The sequence below is a fragment of the Sphaeramia orbicularis genome, chromosome 22 (assembly GCF_902148855.1).
Source record: "Sphaeramia orbicularis chromosome 22, fSphaOr1.1, whole genome shotgun sequence".
Taxonomy (NCBI): domain Eukaryota; kingdom Metazoa; phylum Chordata; class Actinopteri; order Kurtiformes; family Apogonidae; genus Sphaeramia; species Sphaeramia orbicularis.
In genome coordinates, this window is record NC_043978.1 from 2,200,014 (window position 1) to 2,223,838 (window position 23,825).

Genomic DNA, 23,825 nt, shown 5'->3' on the forward strand with positions numbered 1-23,825 from the left:
ACCTCCTGGGGGAGGTAATTAACAACAAAACTAAAGTTAATCTCAACTAAAACTCAGCTCCTCACAATAAAAATAAAACTACTTATGCAAAAATGGCTGTAACTCTTTAAAATGAGATGAAAACTCCAGTGGTTTAGCGACGTTCTAGCCAAGGCCTTCAACAGTCAGAAGGACTGACCTACATTCACACCCTACATTTGAATATTTGTTCCATAAAGACGTATTAAATTATTCCCAGTAGTCTATTGTCTTTATTTGGTGTGTTTTCTCTTGGTTGCACTGCTTCACTAGTGTATGTGTGTGTGTGCTACAGCTTTTACCCAATCACATTCCATCTATCATGTGTTGCTGGGCTCAAACAAATCTGCCTTGAGGCTCAGAAACAACAGTGTAGCTTCAGGCTCCATGTTGGCCACACGGGGGCGATCTAGCAGATGTACAACAAGACCAGATCAAGCAGTGTCACGGACACATTTCAGGCCTGATTTACTAAAATCACAAATAATGGTGCAAATTTGCTTGTTCACGCTAAAAATGTGCTATTGATTTGCGTGTCACAGGTGATAAACTCAGATTTCCTGCGCAAATGTCAACAGGTACAGAGTCTTGGAGACCGCCCTATTTAAATGAAGATTTTACATACGCTACTGGTTGTTGTCACGGAGACAGTCCACTGTAAAACTGCTCTAGGATACGCCAGCACTAATGGAACAGTGATTGGAATGATCCAGACGAAGGAAATGTACTGGTGGAGGAGTTTATTCATAGAAGGTATTGTTGACTCCTCCTGTGACTGGACCCAGATCAACCCCCAGTTCATCTAGACCACAGGTGTCAAATACGCGGCCCGGGGACCAAAACTGGCCCACCAAAGGGTCCAATCCGGCCCCTGGGATGAATTTGTGAAATGTAAAAATTAGACTGAAGATATTATCAATCAAGGATGTTCAATCTAAAGTGGTAAACCAGTAAAATACTATCATAAAAACCTATAAATAATGAAAAGAAGTGAATTTTTCTTTTTTGTTTTAGTGTCGAAAAAGTAAAATTACACAAAAATGTTTACATTTACAGACTAGCCTTTAACAAAAAAATATGAATAACCTGAAATGTCTTAAGAGAAGTACGTACTATTTTAACAACATTCTGCCTATTATTAAATGTTTTGTGTATTTGTAAACCCACTGTGATCTGTAAGTTGTAATGCACATGTATAAATAATAAACTGAGATGTATTATTGTTAAAATTGCACTAATTTTTCTTAAGAATTTTCAGGTTATTCATATTTGTTCATGTAATGCTCAATAATGGTTTGTAGATGTTAACATTTTCTTTATGGAATTTTACTTTTTTCACTCAAAAACATAGACTTTGGAGTTTATAATATTTATAAGTTCTTATCCTATTATTTGTATTATTTTACTGGTCCGGCCCACTTTATTCCATATTAGGCTGAATGTGGCCCCTGAACTAAAATGAATTTGACATCCCTGATCTAGAAGTTCTATAGTGGCATTACTGGGCAGCGGTGCCAGATTCATTTTACAGGTGGGGGGGCCGTGGGGTTGTTGGATTGAATGACTGTCAGGTGCACATAATTTAATCCCACTGTAGCTGAATGTTGGTGCATATTTTTAATCACTAACATCAGATGAAGTGCAAAAGTAGCCTTTACAAGAGTCCCATAAAGTGTGTGTGGGGGGTTGGGGGTGGGGATTAGGTCTATATTATTTTTTCTTCGGTCATTCCATAAATGTCGCTGTGATCAGACCAGATTGGTTCTATGTGTTGCCTTTCATTGGGTTTATGCCCCGCCTCCTCGCCACAACAACTGCAGCCAGTTTATGGTGAAGCTGTTCCAGTTCAAACCTGCCTTTAAGACCAGATAAATATAGATGCAGAATCAGCCACTGGAACCAGTGTCAGGTTTGGTCAATCACATTCCACACGCTAAAGAAATATTTGCATCTACTCCTTAATAGCACATTTACATATGAGTCTGAACAAATATTATTATTAAAGTTAATAGTGCATTTACATATATGAGTCTAGAACAAATATTATTATCAAAGTTAATATTGCATTTACATATATGAGTCTAGAACAAATATTATTATTAAAGTTAATATTGCATTTACATGTATGAGTCTAGAACAAATATTATTATCAAAGTTAATATTGCATTTACATGTATGAGTCTAGAACAAATATTATTATTAAAGTTAATATTGCATTTACATGTATGAGTCTAGAACAAATATTATTATTAAAGTTAATAGTGCATTTACATATATGAGGGAACAAATATTATTATTAAAGTTAATAGTGCATTTACATGTATGAGTCTAGAACAAATATTATTATTAAAGTTAATAGTGCATTTACATATATGAGGGAACAAATATTATTATTAAAGTTAATAGTGCATTTACATGTATGAGTCTAGAACAATATTATTATTAAAGTTAATAGTGCATTTACATATATGAGGGAACAAATATTATTATTAAAGTTAATAGTGCATTTACATGTATGAGTCTAGAACAAATATTATTATTAAAGTTAATAGTGCATTTACATATATGAGGGAACAAATATTATTATTAAAGTTAATAGTGCATTGCCATATAAGAGTCCTTTTTAGGTTTCATTTTACATTGATTATATCTTTATATCTTTTTTCTGCAAGGGTACTGAAATTTTGTAATTAGTTCCATGAAATAGAGTTCTTCAGCTAAAAAAAAAGAGCCTATTTGAGAAACAATAGTACAAGTTTAATTTCTGACACTGATGTTCACTTTGGCTGAATCCAGTCTAACAATGTCTGCATTTTCATGTCATTTGATTGGACGGTCAAAAACCATAGCAGTCAGAACAAGCTCAGGTAGAAAACCACCTCTGTGGTAACTGGTGTAAGAAAAAATATATTGGTTTAGATTTAATAAATATTTCCTAAACCAACAATGGACGACGGAAAAGAAATGGATTTAGTTACAGACATGCTAGAAATAAGAAACAGTTTTGGTGAGTATAATGTATTTTATGAACATTTATCTGTTTTTGTCATTTTATTTAATAAATACTCATGATTATTCTTGAAATGACATACATGGTGCAGCTGTAGTGAAAGCAGACCCACTGAATGATGTTCACTGGGTTTCCTGCTTTACTACTGACATTCATTCTCAATCAATCAGTCGATTTATTACAAAATTATTACAAACAGTTAAAACCAACATTCAGATACATTTTGTAATAGGACCCCCCAGAAGCAGTCCTCAGCTGATAAATGGGGACCCTTAACCCTTTCATACATGACGTTTATATTTGTGGATATATAGTTTCAGTTCATGTTCAAAAGGCAATATTCTCCAAACCACAAGGGGGCTGTCTCTATAGACCCTAAACAATACAATGAAAAAAGGATCATCTTAGTTTTAGAATTTGGACTGATCTGTTATCTCTTAAAGTTAGCCTCCAAAGACCTAGCTATGGGTTTTCTGACCACGTTTGTAGAAAGGAGTTTCACAGTAAAAACAACCAAAAAAACTGCCCACCGCAAGGGACATTCTATAAAAATTGTAAAAAAAAAACAAAACAAAACAAAACAAAACTGTCCACCGCAAAGGACATTCCATACAAATGCATCTGAAAAAACTGTTGTATCATGATGTTTCCAATATAGGTAATTATTTAATTTAAAAAAAAAGTCAAAACTTCTACTTTCCTGGGTCTCAGGAGGTTAAATATCTTCTAAATAAAATCATATTTTTAAAAGAAAAATTCAAAATGCATTTCAACTTTAGCTTAATTTTGAGCAACAAAATCAATCTAAAAAAAAAATCTAGATACCTTTTTTATAAGTTATGCATGAAAGGGCTAAACATGTGATAAGAGACACAATTTACATTATAATCCGAATACATTGTTAAATGTTCTAAAGAACATTCTCACTATAGCTGTTTGTGTTGAAACACCCTGTCATTGCATCATATGTATATTATTAATGGTACTTTTTAAAGTTAAATGACAAAAAAACAGAAGTTGTCATCTTCGGTGACTCACATTTGTCTTTTTAATTGTGCTTTTAACCAACTGTCTTCTTACCGCTGCCCCTTTGTGAAAAGTCTTAGTGTTCTTATTGACAGTGCTTTTAAACTTGACAACCAAATTAGCTCTGTGGTTAAGACAAGCTTTTCCAGCTCAGACTTTTAGCCAAAGCTAAGACCTACTTACCCCCCAGTCAGATGGAAAAAGTGATGCATGCTGTGATCACGTCTCATTTGGACGACTGTAATTCCCATTATTACGGCCTTGACCAGTTCGCAATCCGTAAACTACATCTAGTCCAAAGTGCTGCTGTAGCTGACCCGGCACCAGGAACACATCACACCTGTACTGTTCTCACTCCGCTGCCTGTTGATTCTAAAATGTTATTCTTTGTTTTTAAATCTCTGCACAGACTTGCACCTTCCTATTTAGCTGAAATGCTAACTTTGTACCCTCCGTCAGGGCACTTCGGTCTGCTGACCAGTTGCTCCTGGACTGTCCCAGGTCCAGGCTGAGGACCAGAGGGGACAGGACTTTTGAGGTTGCTGGTCCTAAACTTTTGAACTCCCTCCCCCTGAACATTAGAGCTGCTACCTCTGTTGAGAGTTTCAAATCACTACTGAAAACCCACTTTTTTGCACTGACTTTTAACCCTTTATCGGGCAAGTGACTATTTTTGGTAATTTCCACACACATTTTAAGACAGTGACAGCAACAGTTCCAGTGAGGACAGTGAGTCCCCAATCTGAGGTCCAATGTGGTCTCCAGGGTCTGTAAGGTCCACCTCTGAGGTCCAATGTGGTCTCCAGGATCTGTAAGATCTAATGTGGTCTCCAGGATCTGTAAGGTCCAATGTGGTCTCCAGGGTCTGTCAGGTCTACCTGTGCTTTGTTCGGTTCCATAAAGTAATGGAACTAATGTAAGGAATCATTTTCAAAGGGATCATGTGGACATGGACAGGGGTCTGGACCAACACGCATGGGGATCTAATGTTCTAAAAATGATGTTTTAATGTTCTAAAATACATGTTCCTTTCGCCTTACATGTGTTATATAATATAATGTGCTATATAATGTGTTATATAATGTGCTATATAAACACATTTTGGCCTTGACCTATACTATTGATTATTATTAAAAGGTGGATTAAATCAAGTAGAGCACCACTGAAGGTCTGGGGGTGAAAATACTTGGTCCACCACTGCAACATACAGTGTCTGGGTTGAAGTACAAAGATTGTCACATGGTTGGAAGTTAGGGCTGCTTGATTATAGAAAAAAACAATAATCACGATTATTTTAGCAATAATTGAAATCCCGATTATTAAGAACAATTATTTGTTAACCTTAAAGTTGTTTATTTTTTCTCCTTGCAAAACAAAGTAAAATATACTCTTTAAACATAAACAAAGCTTTTAAACACTAAAACAAAGTATGTTCACTTTTGTATGAAACAAAAAAAAATCTTTGAATGCAAATAAGTGTACTGTAAATTCAAGTATGTTTCCTTTTGTAAACAAATTGTGCACTGTAATTAAACCGCTATAGACTTGCCATAGAACTATAGCAATTAAAAAAAACCTCGCGTAAAGTGCAAATTAGAAATTCAAGTATGTTCAGTGTAGTAGCAGCTCATGTAAAATGATGTCTTGAAGGCGAAACCTAGCGTTTGTCCAGTGTATTCACCATTTGTCTGAAGCCCCAGTTGTCAGTGGTGTTAATGGCGCACATACCTTTGGCCAGGTAATGGCCAGTGGATTCTGTTATCTTTTCTCTCCGATGTTGATGAGTAGGGAGTTGCAGCGTAAAGAGATTCAGAGAGATTGAAGACTGCATTGCAGACGAAGTTGTAGATAGAGTTGTTTTTTTTGTGTTTTGCTTTTTCATAAGATTATCATAAAGGTCACAGTGATTAAACTTTAGATGGTTAAAAAGGTTTGTTGTGTTAGCGGTCGGTGCGGACACAACTACGAAACACTTTTTGTACGTGATGTGTTTTTGCTCTTCGTCTTCTTCATCAAACCCAAAGTGATTCCATACAATTGAATTTGACTTGCCTTTTTTGTTTACCAAGCACTTCTGCTGTGATTCTCCTGCCATTTTTCAAGACTGCTAGGTGGGGTGGACCTGCCAGCTAGCTGGCAGCTGGAGCTTAGAGGGGGGTGGGGCGGAGCAGCTCATGGTAGCTTGCGTGCGCATGAATTAAAACAACTCAAAATTGATACTCGTTTTTTCTCGATTACATAATTTTTGTGATTGTTGAGTGTAATAATTGAACTGTAATTGAATTTTGATTAATTGCACTGCCCTATTGGAAGTGACTGAAAACTAAGGCTCTGTTCAGACTGCAGTCACATGTGGCCTAAATCTGATTTTTTTGTCCATTTGTGACCTTTATCCAATCTGTTGAAGACAGTTTGAACAGCACTAATCCGACCCAGACCACTTTCATATGTGGTCCTAAATCCAATACGTATCCGATATTCTGCAATGCGACTTCAGTCTGAACGACCAGGTCACATTTATCTGACCTTTATGTCATTGAAATGCGACAAACGTCCCAGTTGTTGGTCCCAGTTGTTGGTCGGAGTGGAGGAAAACCATATTTCCTTATGTAAACACAGTGTGTGTCTGCATGGTCTCGTAGTCCATCAGGACCTCTTTAGTGCATGTGGGTCACTTCAGGACCTCTTTAGTGCATGTGGGTCACTTCAGGACCAGGGTCACATTCAGTGCAGACTCAAAACTGATAGAAGTCGCATTTAATGTGGAATATGAACAAGTACACAAAAAAATCGGATTTAACCAAAAACTGCAAATTGTGCATTAAGACTTGCTGTGAACGTAGTCTAACATATGTAGCAAAAACAGCCCTTCTAGAGAGAAGCCAAATATTCTTTAAAAAACAATGTAACTGTCTTGTATTAAGAAAAAAAATCTGCTAATGGATTTTGCTTGGCTCGATTTCAGAGTATAGACGTCCAGGCAATGATGGATGAAAAACCTTGGAAAAAATGCCAAAATGGAAGCAAACTGTGGTTACAAAAGCAAGGAAAACACAGTAACTTAAGGTTTAATGTGTGATATTTATGTCGTATGTAGGTGAACATGCAGACTAAAACAAACTGAACCCCCCTCCCCATTGCAGGGTTTCCCCTATATACATTCTGCAGTGGTGCCATGCTGCTGCTGAATTCTGTGCGCCACTGCAAAAAAAACAAACAAAAAAATCACTGACTTTGAACTTACGTGATGTGCTAAATTTTATTACAAGTTGTTAGCCGCTAGTTAACCAACTTGGTACTGCTTTAAGCATCACAACCAACCTCCCCCCCCCCCCCCCCCTCTCTGTTTATGCTACTGAAGCAAACAATCTGGAATCCCTATAGAATGGAACAGAAACATAGTAGAACCAGGTGCAGACTGTAGCAGCGTTTTCAGACCCACAGAGAACTGGGCCAGTGCTGGTTCCCACATCTAATCTGGAACTGGTCAAGGTGTTCACACTGAAAGTCAGAGCATTTGGGAACCGACAGGCACCAAGTAAAACTTGGTTTTTCTAAGCGAACCGTGACAACATCAGCGGATGTCACCAGTTCGTAAAAATAAACAAACCAAGAAAACATGAGTGTGGAAAATGGCAGAGAAACAGAGTTGTAATGTTCTGTGTTGCATTAAATCAAAACCATTTTTGGACAGTTCTGTGTCATCTTTATCGCTGCTCATACATTCACTTGCAGACATGTGGTTTTTCTCCTATAACCTATCCCATCATGCATCAGTCATACTACATCTACAGTAAGTGTCAAGAGACAAAACAGTAGCAATATGGCCTCTCCCTCTTTTTTTTTTTGGTGGCGATGACGTGTCATGGGCTCACATAATGGGTTGAACGCTGGCCGTTCATGGTCAGGTACTTGGGTTCCCAGTGGAACTGGTGCAGGAACCGGCTCCGACACTGGGCTGACCGGTCTGAAAACAGCGAATGAATTTCTAGCTGTCAACTTCTATTCAGAGGTAACTGGTTTTGATGGTCCTTAAATGAGGGAACTGGCTTAAGATAACTTGAATCTGGTGATTGATAAGCTGCAATTTGTCAGTTTCTTTTCATAAAACTCACCAGAACTCACAATTTAAGGGTTTATTTTGCAAAATTTTCCCTCCAGGGGAGCATGCCCCCGGGCCCCCTAGTGTTACTGACACAGCACCGCTGCTCCAAAAATGTCACTAAAAATGCTGTCTATGAAAGCTACAAAACATGTAGATACCCCTTTAAAACCCAGGTTTGTCCAGTGTGTTCTGAACAATAATCAGTCTCCACTCAGACACAGAAGGTCAATCAGCTTAATGTGACATGACAGCTGTGATAAAACACAAAAAAGAAGAGGAAGTCCACTCTGAACAATATAGAACCACAATAATCTGTTCCCTCTGTAGTTCTAAACAATTCATTCTGAAGTAATGACAACAAAAATCTGATCAGTGTACGCTAATGAAAATATAATCAGGAATATTATACTCAGAACTATAGGCCAGGTTAAAGCCCACCCCAAGTTAATGTCCAATCACTGTTGTGCCTCCACAGCAGTGATTGGGGAGTTTGGTTTAATAACTTCTGAAGGTTTAAGACACTCCACTGTTTCATCTGCTGCAGAAAATACATAATGGAGATACAGCCACGGCTTGTACTGCACTCTCTCTCTCTCTCTCTCTCTCTCTCTCTCTCTCTCTCTCTCTCTCTCTCTCCTCTTTTCTCTCTCTCTCTCTCTCTGGACATGCATGTGAGCATACAGCACAGGGAAGCTCCACCCCTCAGTGAGACAGCGGACAGAGAAGTGGCTTTAGACTCAACACAAATCAGAGTCCTGCACGGGTTCACTTTTCCAAATCCACCCACTCATCCTCAAAGCTGAGTACCACAACCGGACCTGACCTGTGATTAAACACATTGTCCACACAGTAACTCACTTTTAAGTACCCATGGGTACCCGACCCGGTGCAGGACTCTGACACACATACAATACCGTGACACAATTTTTTCCCACTGTAAAATTCAATATAATTTTGGGAGGAAAAAACTATTCTCTTTATACACAAAACATGTACTGAAATATAAACAGGATGCCCCAATAAAATGTATACACACTTTAAATAATTGTAAAGTAGGTGTTTATTAAAATTCATTAATTTTCAAAATGTAATAGAATTTACAAACACCATTTTCTTGTTTTGTCTGTTCCTCCTGTTCTCAAACTGATGTCCGTTCTGGTCCAGACTCTGCTGACAACAGCAACCGATGGAATCACACACATCGCCAAACAATTCCCTTGGCATTTGTGTGCATTAACGTTCAATGGCTGCTCTCAATTCAGCAATTGTTGCAGGTCTCAAAGCGTAGACTTTGTCTTTTAGGGATCCACCTAAAAAAAGTCTAGTGGTGTGAGGTCTGGTGAACGCGGAGGGTATTCAACCAAACCCCTCCGTCCAATCCACCTGTTTGTCCAGTTCACCAGATCTCACACATCTAGACTTCCAGTGTCTGGACTAGAACGGACATCAGTTTGAGAACAGGAAGTGACAAAACAATAAAATGATGTTTGGAAATTCTATTACATTTGGAAAATGAAATGAATTTTAATAAACACCTACTATTTAAAGCAGGGGTCTCAAACTCATTTTCTTTCAGGGGCCACATTCAGTCCGATTTGATCTCCAGTGGGTAAGACCAATAAAATAAAAGCAGAATAATCTATAAATAATGACAACTCCAGATTTTTGTCTGTTTTAGTGCAAAAAACCATTAAATTATGAAAATACTTACTTTTATAAACTATGCAAACAAAAAAGATGTGAATAACCTGAAAAAAATGAAATTTCTTAAGAAAAATAAGTGCAATTTTAACAATATTCTGCTTCAACTTATCATTTCTACATGTGCATTATGGATCAGATCTACAAAGATACTAAACACTGAGGAACAGGCAGAAAATGGTTAAAATTGTGCTTAATTTTCTTTAGACATTTCAGGTTGTTCATATTTGTTCAGGTTATTCACATTTTATTGTTACAGGATAGTTTATAAATTAAAATATTTTCAAAATTTAATGTTATTTTTTTGCACTAAAACAAAGACAAAAAAATAGAAGTTGTCATAATTTATAGTCATGGTGTAATATTATTTCTTTTTCACATCAAACCGAGAAGAAAATATGGAGTCTTTATTTCTTGCAGGTCATTATTATTTTACTTGAGATCATATTGAACCTGAACTAAAATGAGTTCCACAGCCTTGACTGTGGAATTTTTGCTCTTCACAAATTCATCCCACAGGCCACATTGGAACCTTTGGCGGGACGCATGTTTGAGACCCCTGATTTAAAGTGTGTATGCATTTTTGGGACACCTTGTATATATAGCTGCACTATCTTACAAATGCAAGTTATGTTTTTAAAGTTACAAAAGTTGGAAAATTCGTGCATGCCTCTGTGCTTTAGTTTAGTTTAGTTTTTTTTAATGTCAGGTAACTTCATGACTAACCTAACAGTTGTACACTGTTTCCAGTGTAGAGGAATAAAAATAAGGCATTGATGAACACAGAAAATGACCAGTGTACAGGCTGTTACCACGGAAACAGGAAGTGACAGTCATTAGCTCCATACTGGAGTTAGCCGATGTGAAGAAGCTCCTGGCACAAAACAGACTCCAATACAAACTTCACATATGTACACAAATGCATGCAAACCTTCGGTGCTGAACCTTAGTAATACTTTTCCATTTAAAACCATTCCTCTTCTTTTCAATACTTACAATATTTAACTGTCTTATATTATTCTAATGCAGTGAAACTGTCTTACCTTAGATTCTGTAAACCCAGAAACATGTCAGGGCTGAGCTTTTCAAGATTGTTCCCGTTCAGGTAGAGGCTCCTCAGACTTATGAGGCTGGAGAAGGCCCCCTCCTGGAGGTATGAGATGCGGTTATTGCCAAGGTGAAGCAGGTCGAGACTGGAGAAATTCCAGAAGTCTGTACGGTAGATCCTCTGGATTAAGTTCCCACTTAAGTAGAGCTTCCGGCCGTTGAGGGGCCGAGGCGTGAGCTGGGAAATGTTGAGGATGCCATTCTCCTTACAGTTGACCGTCAGGCCCAGGTCTATGATGTGCAGGTTACAGGTGCAGCCCAGGGGACAGATGATTGGGATCGGGGGTCGGGTCTGATAGCCGGCTATGGGGGGGTTTTGGTTTGGTATCAGACTTCGAGCTGTGGGGGGCGTTCTAGACGGTCGAGGTCTCTTAGTAGGCCTCGGGTGCCTCTCCCTGTCTTTACGCTCGGCTGAAGAAGACGAGGATGATGAAGTGGAGGAAGTGTGAGTGTTCTGACGGGAGCCGTGAACCATGGACGAGGGTTTTGTGGGCCTGACCCGTCCTGGATGGGAATTGGGTTTAGTGTTTGGGGGAACATTTTGTGGCTGTGACCCTCCTGATGGACCGACCCCTTCTGCTTGGAGTTCTTTATCTGGGAGGCCAGCGCACAGCTCTTTACGGGGGATTTCCCTCAGGTCCTTGCCGTGGAGATGGAAGGGGTATTCGCAGGTAACGTCCCCCACCACGGCCGTGTAGGGGATTTGGCCCAGCCACTGCTGCAGTTGCACCGCCTCGCAGCCACAGTTCCAAGGATTCTCCTCCAGCTGAAGCTCCATCAGGGAGCGGCCGACGTACTCCAGGGTCCCAGCATATGCCAGGCTCTTCAGACGGTTTCCCCGCAAGTCGAGATGAGTCAGAGATACTGATCTGGAGCAAGAAGAGGGGGAGGATAGTTAGCGTAGTTTGCTAGGTTAGATGAAAGGACAGTGATATAGTAAGTGAAAATAACGGTTCAAACTTCTCATTGCTGAGAAACGTTTTTATCTGATGATTAATCACATTTTTTAATATTAAATACAGAAGCATCGACAACAGAACAGGTTAAGGCTAATTGTGTCTTACAATGATATTTATACAGGTTGGTCCTGATATCATTCAAAAACCATTCAACACAAAGATCAGCGGCACTTTATGTTACAGCTTAGTAATAACATGGTAATAATGAGGTAAACTAAGAGGTGACAAGTAACTAATACCAGTGAAATTATCACATAACGTTGGATGATATTGCCAAGAATGTTATCAAGCTAAAAAAAATTTGACTAGATGACAATAGTGGTTTTTAAAATGCTAAAATAAAGTTTCAAATATTTTTATCTTTCATTTTCACCCCTGCTGTGGACGGGTCATGATACAAAACCCATCCCATTTAAATCACAATATCTTAGATGAGTTTGACACAACTGGCAGAAACGTGAACTTGCACACAAAGATATACTGAGAGGCTTGTGGTAGTCAAAGGTCAAAATCATTGTCGCAGTGGAGGAAACTCAAAAAAGTAAGACACAGGCTTACAAATCTGAAAATCTCACTTTAAAAGGACATGGCGAGGCTTTACGAAGACCGCCTCGCATGTGTTCACCCTGTCGTCAGAACAAACACTGCTCAAGGTTTCCAACTGAACAGAATCGGATTCAGAACAGGATGAATCTGATGTTGATGTCTGTGCGAGTCTGATATTGGCTCAGTTCTCAAAAGTAGTGAAACAAAAAGGAAAAGTTTACGACCCATTCAACCCACAGAAACAGATTCTGTATTTTAGTATTTATTTGTATTTTGTATTTTTCACAGCAAGAAGGTCCCAGGCTCCATTCCAACAACAGCTGACGGCGGAGACTGGACTTTCTATGTGGAGTTTGAATATTTCCCATGTCTGCACAGTGTTGTATAGTACTAATACTTCAATACTGTATTCAAGTATGTTTTGGGAGAATGTGTGCTTTACTGAGTATTTTTTTATTCTGTTTACTTTCACTTTTACTTCACTACATTTCCTAATTCTACTGCATACTTCTACTCCGATACATTTTAATGCACAGTATCGTTAGGTGTTTTCATCGCTGAGATTACCGGTGACTGCAACAAAGTCAGGAAGCTGATTTGTCATTGGGCATAACTGTATAATGCACAAGTGCAAATGACATCCACACTCAACCTGTCGGCGATCTGTAGATGTTATAGCAGCAGCACTCTTGTAAGCAGCAGCAGCAGCCATGGAGGAAGCGATGGCCATCTGTGGCTGCTGTTGCCATGGCTTCTTCTTTAGATTCCTTGTTTCTATGTAAGTGTAATGTAGGCTCCATGTTTTGAGGTGCAACATAAGCTTCATAGTTTTCTTTTCTTTTTCTTTTTTTTTTTTTTTTTCAAAATTCTGACATCTCTGACAGTAGCCTACTTCTGTTTAGGTTTTTGAAGTGTGTGATGGAAGTATCATTTTCAATATTTTGTCTGCTTGTCTTTTACTTAACCATGTTTGAAAATCCAGGATAAACTTTATAATATTCAAAACTCTGACTGCCCTTGGTTGTTATTAACATTTACTTGTACTTTTACTTTCATTACTTTCATTACTTGTCTCATGATATTTTATTTAACTCGGATAAATCAAAGATTATGTTGTTTGACACAAATAGTTATAAATGTAAAAACTGAACTTGAGTTGAATAACCTTCCATTAGAATATGTCAAAACCTACAAGTACCTTGGACATATTGACTATTTATCTGATAGTCTTAGTGATGATAATGACATTCAAACTAAGGTTAGGAGTCTTTATGGCAGGAGTAATTTTATCTCTCACAGGTTTTATTTTTGTTCCACTACTGTTAAGAATAAATTGTTCATATCTTTTTGCTCGAATGTTTATCTCTGTTACGTGCAGGTTAATTTTAAACGTTGTACTGCTCACTCAGTCAGAGTTGCTTTAAACAATGCATTCCATATTATAAATGGTTTTTATTGTAGCTGTAGTGCTAGTGGTATGTTCTGTTTTAATAATGTTCGCTCTTATGAGATGTTACGGAAAGCAATTCTGAATTTTATACTGCGTTTAAGTCATTCTAGAAATGTTGGGATTTTTACAATTGTTAACTCTGATTTTTATACTGATTCTTCACTTGTTAAATACTGGCACCAGCATCTTTATACTGTTATTGAAGATAGGATGTGTGCACATGTGTCATTTTTACAGTTATAACCCTTTTTTATTTTATTTTTTTTAATGCTCATTATACTCTATGGACTGTAACTACCTACATGTCTGATACAAATAAATAAATAAATAAACTAGAAGCCCCCCCCGATCACCACCAAAATTTAATAATTTGTTCCTTGTGCCAGTATCAACATTTCCTGAAATTTTCCTCCTAATCCATCCATAACTTTTTGAGTTATCTTGCATGGACAGATAAACAGACAAACAGACAGACAAACTAATGCCGGCAAAAACATAACCTCCTTGGTGGAGGTAAAAATAAATATAAAAATAAAGTACATTTAATTGGCGTTTACTTGATATACTTAAGTACAGTTAATACGAGATACTTAAAGACTTTAACTTAAGTAGTATTTCAGTTGGTTACTTCAACTTCTACCAAAGTAATTTTTTGGTAGGGTACCTGTACTTCTACTCAAGTATGATTTTCCAGTACTTTATACAACACTAGCCACACCAGAAAAAAGGTCAGATGGTGATCCCACCTTTTTTCCTCCACTGTCTGATTTCTAAAGCCAAGGCAAAGGAGTAACAGAGGTGAGACAGGCTGGACTTCAACACAGCGAACCTGTGTTCACCAATCAAAGGGGTGGAGATGCAGTGCAGCGGATAGTGGGAAATAAAATTTGTGTTGGAAATACGTCAAGCATAGAGGTGTTGGCTCTTGTCATGGAAGTTTCTAGCAGTCTGGACACAATTTTGAAGCAAGAGCACAAAAAGTCGAAATTGAATTGGGGTTAAAGGAAATATATTGCTACATATGCAAGAATATTAAGACAACAGACCACAATCGTCCAAAGTCAAAGCTTATATATGTTCAGTCTTTTCCCATGTTAGGTTAACTACCAATTGGTTGGTTACTCTTATCTTTCTGACCCCTGTGCATATTTCCTTGAATGGAAGACTTGTAAAGTGAAGTTTCCTTAAAAAGAGCGTAGACAGTAAGGATGAGAATCGAGAACCGGTTCTTTTTGAGAACCAGATCCCACTAGCTTGATTCCTTGGAATTGTTTGCCTGCCTGCTTAACGATTCTGCTTATCGATTCCGCCTTCATTGTGCATGCGCGATGATGTCACGCGTACGCTGCATTGTTTTGGTCAGAACGTAGCCAACATGGTGTTGAGGCAGAAACGGACTAAAAAGATGACACCAGGTCCACTGGAACACTGTCAAAGCTTCCATTTGTTCTGAAGGGTGGAATCCCTCCAATATGCTCAAACATTTGTCCACAGCATGTGATTCATTTGATTCGCTACTTAGCTGTGCTTGTGAATCTAGTGGCAGAGTGAACACCAGGCCGTCATCTGGGCCCAGTTCTGGCAACAAATGCCATACCCCCTCAAATACAAGTTTCTGAAGGTAGGAGAAAGGAAATGAGGTGCACAACAGGAGATGGGCCAAGTCAAACCGGTTCCATGTAGTGAAAATGCGGCAATAGAGGAATGAGTAAAGCATCTTTAGTTTCACTTTCACTATACGCCCCCCCCCCCCAAACCAGGCCCGGCATCATCTGTTATTATTATTATTTGTACATCCTGTATATGTTATATTTTCTGTGCAGAGATGGAAATATAAAAGACAGTTAATGCAAACACACCCGTTTGTACTCTTTTATTCCTTCACCCGATGAGAATCGATAAGAGAATAAGGAATCAGATCGATAAGCAAAATCGATAATGAAATCGGAATCGTTAAATTCTTATCGATTCCCATCCCTAGTAGACAGTAAGTCTCTGACCCATCAATTTGTGGACAGTGAAGGAAACAACAAGCTTGACATGTAACAGCAGGTGGTCATACATTATGTCATGTTTAAAATGAGAAAATGGAGACTGCATCATTTCACTTTCTTCGTCACTCTCAAAACAGCAATTTAGGCTGAACAGAGCGCAGCGATGTTTATTTTAGCAGTGAAGATTTTAAGCTTAATTCAACTTGTTGATATGTTTGTTTACTGTAAACGCTCATTTTTAAATCCCCCAGTGCGGGGGTCATAACACAATACGTCATCAAAATGTCCCCCCTTGATTGGAACCATAGGTGTTCTTTTTCCATAGCGTTCCTAAATCCTGGTTCCACCTTTATCGGGGCTCTGTTCCTACCTTCAGAGGAGTTCCAGAGGTGGGACAGAGGTGGAACCAAAGGATCCACCACTTCATTTACACAGACGTTGTTCCAGAATAAAGGAGGAATATTCCAGAACAGAAGTGCTGTGTAAAAGGGGCTACTGTGTCTGTGTGGGTTCTCACCGGGTCCTCCAGCTTCTTCCCACCATTCAAAGACATGCACCTTAATAGGTTAATCCAATCCAAATCACCCATAGGTGTTGTGAGACTGAACGGTTGTTCATCTGTAAATGTGATGAACTGGTGACATGTCAAGGTTGACCTGCACCTTCGCCGATGTTACCTGGGATAAACACCAGCACCTCCGCAACGCTCTCCAGGATTAATTAGTTCAGAAAATGAATGACTGAATGAATAAGTATATGTATTGTGGGCGTTCACTCAAGGCTTGCATTGATTATACAGGTGTACTTAAAACGGTAAAAGTGATTAACGCTACTGCTTTGATAGTTCAGCCATAAAACAGTAGGATTAACTGTAACAAACATCGGAATATTCAAATGATCAATGGCATTAGCGACATAGTTACAGAAAATAGTCATAAAATATGATATCAAAGTTAACCCTTTCATGCATAGTGGTCACTATAGTAGACAGTCATTCTCCAGCTGTTCTCTTGTATTATTTTGTTGTTTTAGTTCCATATCAGCTGACACAGTGGACACTTATGCACCATCCCATAATACACTGACATTCATACCATTACTGTAACTTTGCTGTTCTTGATAAACCTGATCTGCACTATTATATTTGAGTGTAAATCAATTGCTAGTTGTTATTAAACTGTAATTAACAGTTTTCTGTAACTAATTTTTTTTTTGCATATTATCTACATGAATTGAGTAATAACTAGTATTAGAGTATAGTAAAATGTGAGAAAACATCAGATTAACTGCATTGAAACTGTTTTTATTTCATAGTTTCCAAACAGTTTATCACTTTCTGTTATTGTGTTTTAAATACATGTTTCTTTGCTTCAGAAATTAGCTGAGTGGACATTTTTGTAACTTCATAAAAAATAGGTTCATTAAAAAAAAAAATCAATCACATTGTTTTTTTCATGCCTAAAGAAGAATAATAAAAAATTTTGACTAAGGTTCTCATAATTCATGCATCAAAGGGTTAATTCACTTTTACTCCAGTTCTGAGCTTAAATACAAATTTGAAATCTGTGTTGTTTGAGTGTTTTGATTTCCTGCAGCTTTTCCTGAACCTCATCTAAGTTTTTATGCCAGTGTGAATATGTTGACGGTGGATATTTGTGATAAACTGAAGGATAAAGTAAAAAAAATTCTCCTCTTTAATCTAAATAAACGACTTAAAATCCCTCATGGATTCACTGGAAAATGCATCATCACAAAACAGAAAACAGAAAAGTTCATTATATAAAATAAGATGCATTGCTTTTGATAAAACTACAGTTTATAAAGAAGTGAAATGAGTTCAACTTGAAACATTTACAGCAGTAAAATTATCAAAAACAACTTTAAACTTTAAATAATTTAAGTCCATTTTGCTGATTTTATTTTATTTTTTTTATTATTTACTTTAACTGAAGGATCAAAACACTTCTTCTACTCTTATAACTACTATTAGATGTAGTAGTATGATAAAATGTGAGAAAACATCAGATTAACTGCATTAAAACTGTTTTTATTTCATAGTTTCCAAACAGTTTATCACTTCTGTTATTGTGTTTTAAATACATGTTTCTTTGCTTTAAAAATTAGCTGAGTGGCCATTTTTGTAAGTTCATAAAAAGTAGGTTCATTTAAAAAAAAAAAAAAATCAATCTCATTGTTTTTTTTTATGTCTAAAGAGGAATAATAAAAAATCTTAACTAAGTTTCTCATAATTCATGCATCAAACGGTTAAACACAATTGAATGTAGTCATAAGAATTGTATATTATGTGGAATATGTGGTTATATATGATGACTATATATAAAATGACTGCGTGTATGTGAAATTGAATATAATTGTACTACTGTAGTACTGTTTGTTCTTATGTCTGTGATCTCTCAGGAATGCCTTGAGGACATTTTTTCAATTTTTTTCCTGATCTGGTGCAATGTTCACTTGGACTCACGGATGGAAAGATAAGATTTTGGTAGCTAAAGGTCAAAAGGCCATCATGATCTCAAAGCAGACATTTGGGATTTTAACTAATAACTGGGAAGCACTCAGAGAGCACAGACCTCCGCCAAGGCAGATCAGTCGCCCCCCGCCCCCCGATCACCACCAAAATTTAATCATTTGTTCCTTGTGCCAGTATCAACATTTCCTGAAATTTTCATCCAAATCTGTCCATAACTTTTTGAGTTATCTTGCTAACAAACAAACAGACAGACAGACAGACAGACAGACAGATGGACAGACGGACAAGCCCCGCTGAAAATATAATAATAACAAGATATTGTTATAAGCTACGGGTGTATCATATTGAAGGCTAATTGGAGTCATTTTTAAATTTTTATGATTTTTTGAAAATTGCTCAATGATGAGAGATAGGAAAATTGTAGATTTTGTGACCTTACTGTGACCTTGAACTTTGGCCTACTTGGCCCAAAATTTAATGGGTTGGTCCCAGGGCCTAGGCCTATCTGTGGGTACAATTTGGTAAAGATGGTTGGAATAGCTTTCCCATAAAGTTGCTAACAAACAAACAAACACACAAACAAACAAGAAAAGCACTCGGAGAGTGCAGACCTCTGCCAAGACAGATCTGCACCCCCCCCAAATCACCACCAAAATTTAATCATTTCTTCCTTGTGCCAGTTTCAACATTTCCTGAAAATTTCCTGAAAATCCGTCCATAATTTTTTGAGTTATCTTGCTAACAAACAAACAAACATGCACACAAACACACAAAGTAAAGTGTTCACAATACCTCCTGGCAGAGGTAACTAAGGGAACTGTAGCAAGAGGTTATGATCCAAGAATAGTGAATACATCTGATTGACTCTACTGTAATGATTCAAAGAGTAAGATAGGAACTGGGCTGGTTTAGCTGTTTTGAAAATGTTTCGTCTCTCATCCAAGAGACTTCTACAGTTCTAATAACTGGTGGGGGATACTGGATTTATAAACCTGCAGGGGGAGTGGTCTTTCCAGGTGTTAATCCATATGCTAATGAATTTAAGTGTTAGGGTCATAGAGAAGGTGTGGCCCTGGGGGTAGGGTCGTTGGTGGGTATGACGAAGTCTCTTGGATAAAAGACAAAACATTTTTAAAAGAGCTAAACCAGTTCAGTTGAACCGAGAAGAACTACTAAGAAGAACGATGACCTGGGCAAATGAGAACCTACACAGACAGTAAGAAATGAAGACAAATTCATATCAAAATAATATCAAATTAAAACAAATTGATTCGGAACCTAGAATACTGAAATACTGTTGAAATTAATATATTGCAAGTAGGGATGTAACGATATGAAAATTTCATATCATGGTTATTGTGACCAAAATGATCACGGTTATCATTATTATCATGGTATTATTGAAACTGTGCTCAAAATGTTCAAAAAGTACTTATACACACACACTGAAATAATTTAACCAAGTTGTATTTTGAAAAAAATAAATAAAATAATTGCCACAATGTACCTTCTGTTGCAAAAACATTGAAATATTAACCCTTAGTGGTCTGAGTCTATTTTGGCCATGTTTCAGTCCTTTTGATTTTGCCTTTATATACTATATAAACAAATGTTTACTATACCCATGTTTGGGATCTGTTTTTGCAGCACAACTTCATTTATATCATCTGCCTATTATTTTTTCACTTTAACCTACTATAAAAACATAAAAGGCCAGAAAACACAAAAAAAATATAAAATCCGATAAAAAAAAAAAAATGATATACTTTATTGCATAAATATCACAAAGATGCTTAATGAACCGTTTCTTTAAAAGTGGATATTAGTTACAAATATTAGGTATATAGTATAAAAATTGCAATAAATTAAAACTATGCTCAAATATTTGACACAAAAGCAGATTTTTACATAGGGTTTTTTCCCCCAAAAGTGCGGTAATTAAGCACGGTTATCATGATAATTAGAATTTAAATGGTAATACTAACTGTCTGCAATTTTACTGCGGTTTATCGTTATACCAGTAATCATTACATCCCTAATTGCAAGATAAAGAAAATAACTACTCCCCATGGCATACATATAATTTCAAGGTAATATTAGCTCAAAGAAACCTTAAAGGTCTAATACAGGCCAAGCTAGTTATTATACACAGGCAGCGCAGTGTAATTACAGAGGTATTACTTCCTTCCCCCACTGTCATTGTACTATTATGGAGCTGTCAGACTACTGAAGGTTTCTAACCTGAACAGATGAGCAGGCAGGACAGGGATCAGGTTGTCATTGAGGATGAGAACTCGAAGCTTGTAGAGGAACCTCAGAGCACCGCTGTCAATGCGTTTGATCACATTGTAGTCAGCCTGGAGATACAAAAGAGGGAATGTGATGAACATGGAATTGCCGCAATTGAAAAATAGCCTAGAGAATGCAGCAGGAACGCTGAGGCAGTCTGCACCTCGGTCTGAAAGTGGAGACAGATGTCGAGAAAATTCTTGCACTGGCCGCCAGCTAACCACGCACTGTCTCTGCCACCGCATTTATTGTAAAATCAGGCACATTTGTCAATATTTCTGTAATTCATGGACAGATTATGTGCTGGTGCTCTACCTGCAGGTATTCCAGAGCCTCTAAGCCGGCGAAGGTGTCATTCCGGAAGACCTCCAGCTTGTTTTCGTGGAGGTACAGGCGTCTCAGTTTTGCCAGACCATGGAAAGCTCCCACTCGGATGTCCTGGAGTGCATTGTTGCCAAGGTTTAACAACACTGCGTTGCCTAGGTGCTGAAACCCGTTGCTATAGAGACGCCTCAGAGAGTTCCTCTGGAGGTTGAGATTGAAAGGGCGGACCCATGACTGTGACACCTGAATGATTAATTAGGGCTCTGATTAGTTATCTTATTAATTACATGAATTTAACGCTTACAAACACCCATAAGCCACAGCACAGACAGGATATTAGACTTGGAGATACAGTGTGTTAATCAGACTGATTAGCCGCCACAATAAAGAGTCATGCAGATCTGCTCGATGGCAGATAGATGAAAAGGAGTGATACCTGGCTGACGTTAGTGAAGCCACGCCCATCGCAGTGCACATGCAGCACGCCTTCCTTGACCTCGCACGTGCACGGCTCAAAGCACGGCTCGTCCACTTCCTCCTCAGAGTTGTCCACGAGAGGGGTGTGTGTGGAGGTGGGGGTGGGGGTGGGGGTGTGCGATGCCCGGGACAGACAAACACACCCCAGGGTCACTGCCAGAGTGACCCACTGCATCCTCCTGCTTCTCCTCCCTCTCAGCTCAGCAGCCTGGGGCTATAGCCCTGCATTGGCCCTTCACCACACTGCAACGGCACCACAGCCCATACACACACACACATACACACACACACACACACACACACGCACACACACATCCATTCAGACAGAATCAAGCAAACACAAAGACAGACGTGCATACGGTTAAAGGAGTGCAAACAGCCAGGGAGCCAACAACAAAAGTCAGTTGGGGATGAATCAGACTGATGATGCATCACAAGAATATTAAACGAGACAGAAAATAAAAGTTAAATCACACATACTCTGAAATGTCAAGGGAAAAAATATTGAATTGCATTGGAATAATGATGTATGGGGCAAGTTGAGGCCGGCAATGATATCAGCAGAGCCACAGTATACATACAGTATATGTAGGATGCATTCAGTAGTGCAGGAAAACAGGGCTCTGGATGTACCAGATGCACAAAAAGTAGGCTTGGAGGATCTAATTATATTTTATATTGAAATAAATGCCTTTATGGTTAGGGCTGGGTATCATGGCCAATTTCCTTAATCGATTCGATTTCGATTCATAAGGTCCTGAATCAATTAATTGCGATTCAATTCAATTCGATTCAGTATTAATTGATTGATTCAGATTCATTCAGTGATACCAAAGTACAATTTTGAGTTGTAACTTGATTATTTGAGTACTGCAGCCATGCAACACAGAATCAATATTGATATTAGAAAAGAAATAAATCTGACATTTCATCAGTAAACAGATGAATCTGCTCTGAAATAATGAACAGGACACAAACATGTCCATGTTTCTACAGTGGCTCAGATCGACTTTTTCGTCATCTTTATTCTGTTTTATACCTGCTGCTTCCAGCCTTAAGGCTCATTACTGTCACCCTGGGGCACTGACACCAGTTTGGCCCCTGAAACAGAATCATGTTGGGCCCTTGGTACAACAAACTCACTGGAAGGGGAGGGTGGGCGGAGCTTCGTGATTTCCGCTTTACTATTCCTCTAACTCCGCCCTCAACCACAGGTGATCAAAGTTAATATTTCTAGAACAACTGGCTTCTGTGACCCGCCTCCACTGGCCAGTTCCTCCACATTGCAGGTTCGAGTTTGAGGCCGGGAGGACCTCCCACTGTGGTTTTCCCCACCCTTCCTCCGCGTTCCTCCTGCGCCGGTACCGCTGCCAGCACAACCAAGACTCCCTGTCTCCGTGAGGGGCTCGCGAGACAGAGCCAGCCGCGTTTCCGCGCTGGTCATTTACTCACAGTCCTGCTCTGAAAAATCGATCTTATCCACCATTAATAGATTAGGCAAAATGAAAAAGAAATCGATCCACAATCGATCAAATCAATTTTTTTACCCAGCCCTATTTATGGTATACATTTTCTGTTGTCTTTTGAGTTTATTTTGTACGTTTTGTACAAAAATGTTTTGTACAAAAATGTTTCAGTGTTTTGTTGCTTTACTAAAATCTACTCTTTTGATTCTACTAAAAACTAATAAGAAAGCCTGAAATCAGAAGTGTGTTTTTATCTTTATATGTTTGACTAATTTCATTTTGTTTTGTATTTTACATGATTTGTGTTTTATTACATGTTTTACAGTGTTTTCTTACTGCTTTTTCTTTTCCATAAATATGTGACTTTATGTTTCAAATTATTTCAATGTTTTACCTAATTTTGGCCTTGTTACATCTATTATGTTGTTTTCTTCTAAGTTTTTCTTTGTACAAAAAACACCATATATTGATCTGAAATGTACCTGTACTAGTTACGCTTACTACATTAATTGTGCTTTGTGTATCTTCTTTATATTATGAAAGGGAAGTGGACTGTGTGTGTGTGTGTGTGTGTGTGTGTGTGTGTGTGTGTGTGTGTGCGTGCGTGCGTGCGTGCGTGTGTGTGTGTGTGTGTGTGTCTGGCATCACACTAAATCCGTACAGAGCTGACTGCTGCAGGTTGTCATACTTATATATTTTTGGTCAGTGAACATACTGGCAAAAATGACAAGTTGATTGGATCAATATTTTGGGAGATATTAGTAATTTTGGAACACAATAGCCTTACAATCATGTTGCTATGGCCAGAATCATGTGAACACTTTGGCGGTGACTGCTGGACAAATGTGGTACATTGTGTTGT

General features: G+C 38.1%; 1 protein-coding gene across 1 annotated transcript in view; it reads right to left on the reverse strand.

Moving 5' to 3' along the window:
* Positions 1-23,825, reverse strand: part of LOC115413436 (SLIT and NTRK-like protein 3) — a 115,605-nt gene that overhangs the window by 76,996 nt on the left and 14,784 nt on the right. Inside the window, exons 2-5 of the mRNA XM_030126284.1 lie at positions 21,457-21,740; positions 21,012-21,263; positions 20,649-20,764; positions 10,904-11,836 (exon numbers count right to left, since the gene is read on the reverse strand). Of these exons, the coding sequence (XP_029982144.1) occupies positions 10,904-11,836; positions 20,649-20,764; positions 21,012-21,263; positions 21,457-21,672 (1,517 nt within the window). The 5' untranslated portion in view covers positions 21,673-21,740. The remainder of the gene's footprint in view (positions 1-10,903; positions 11,837-20,648; positions 20,765-21,011; positions 21,264-21,456; positions 21,741-23,825) is intronic.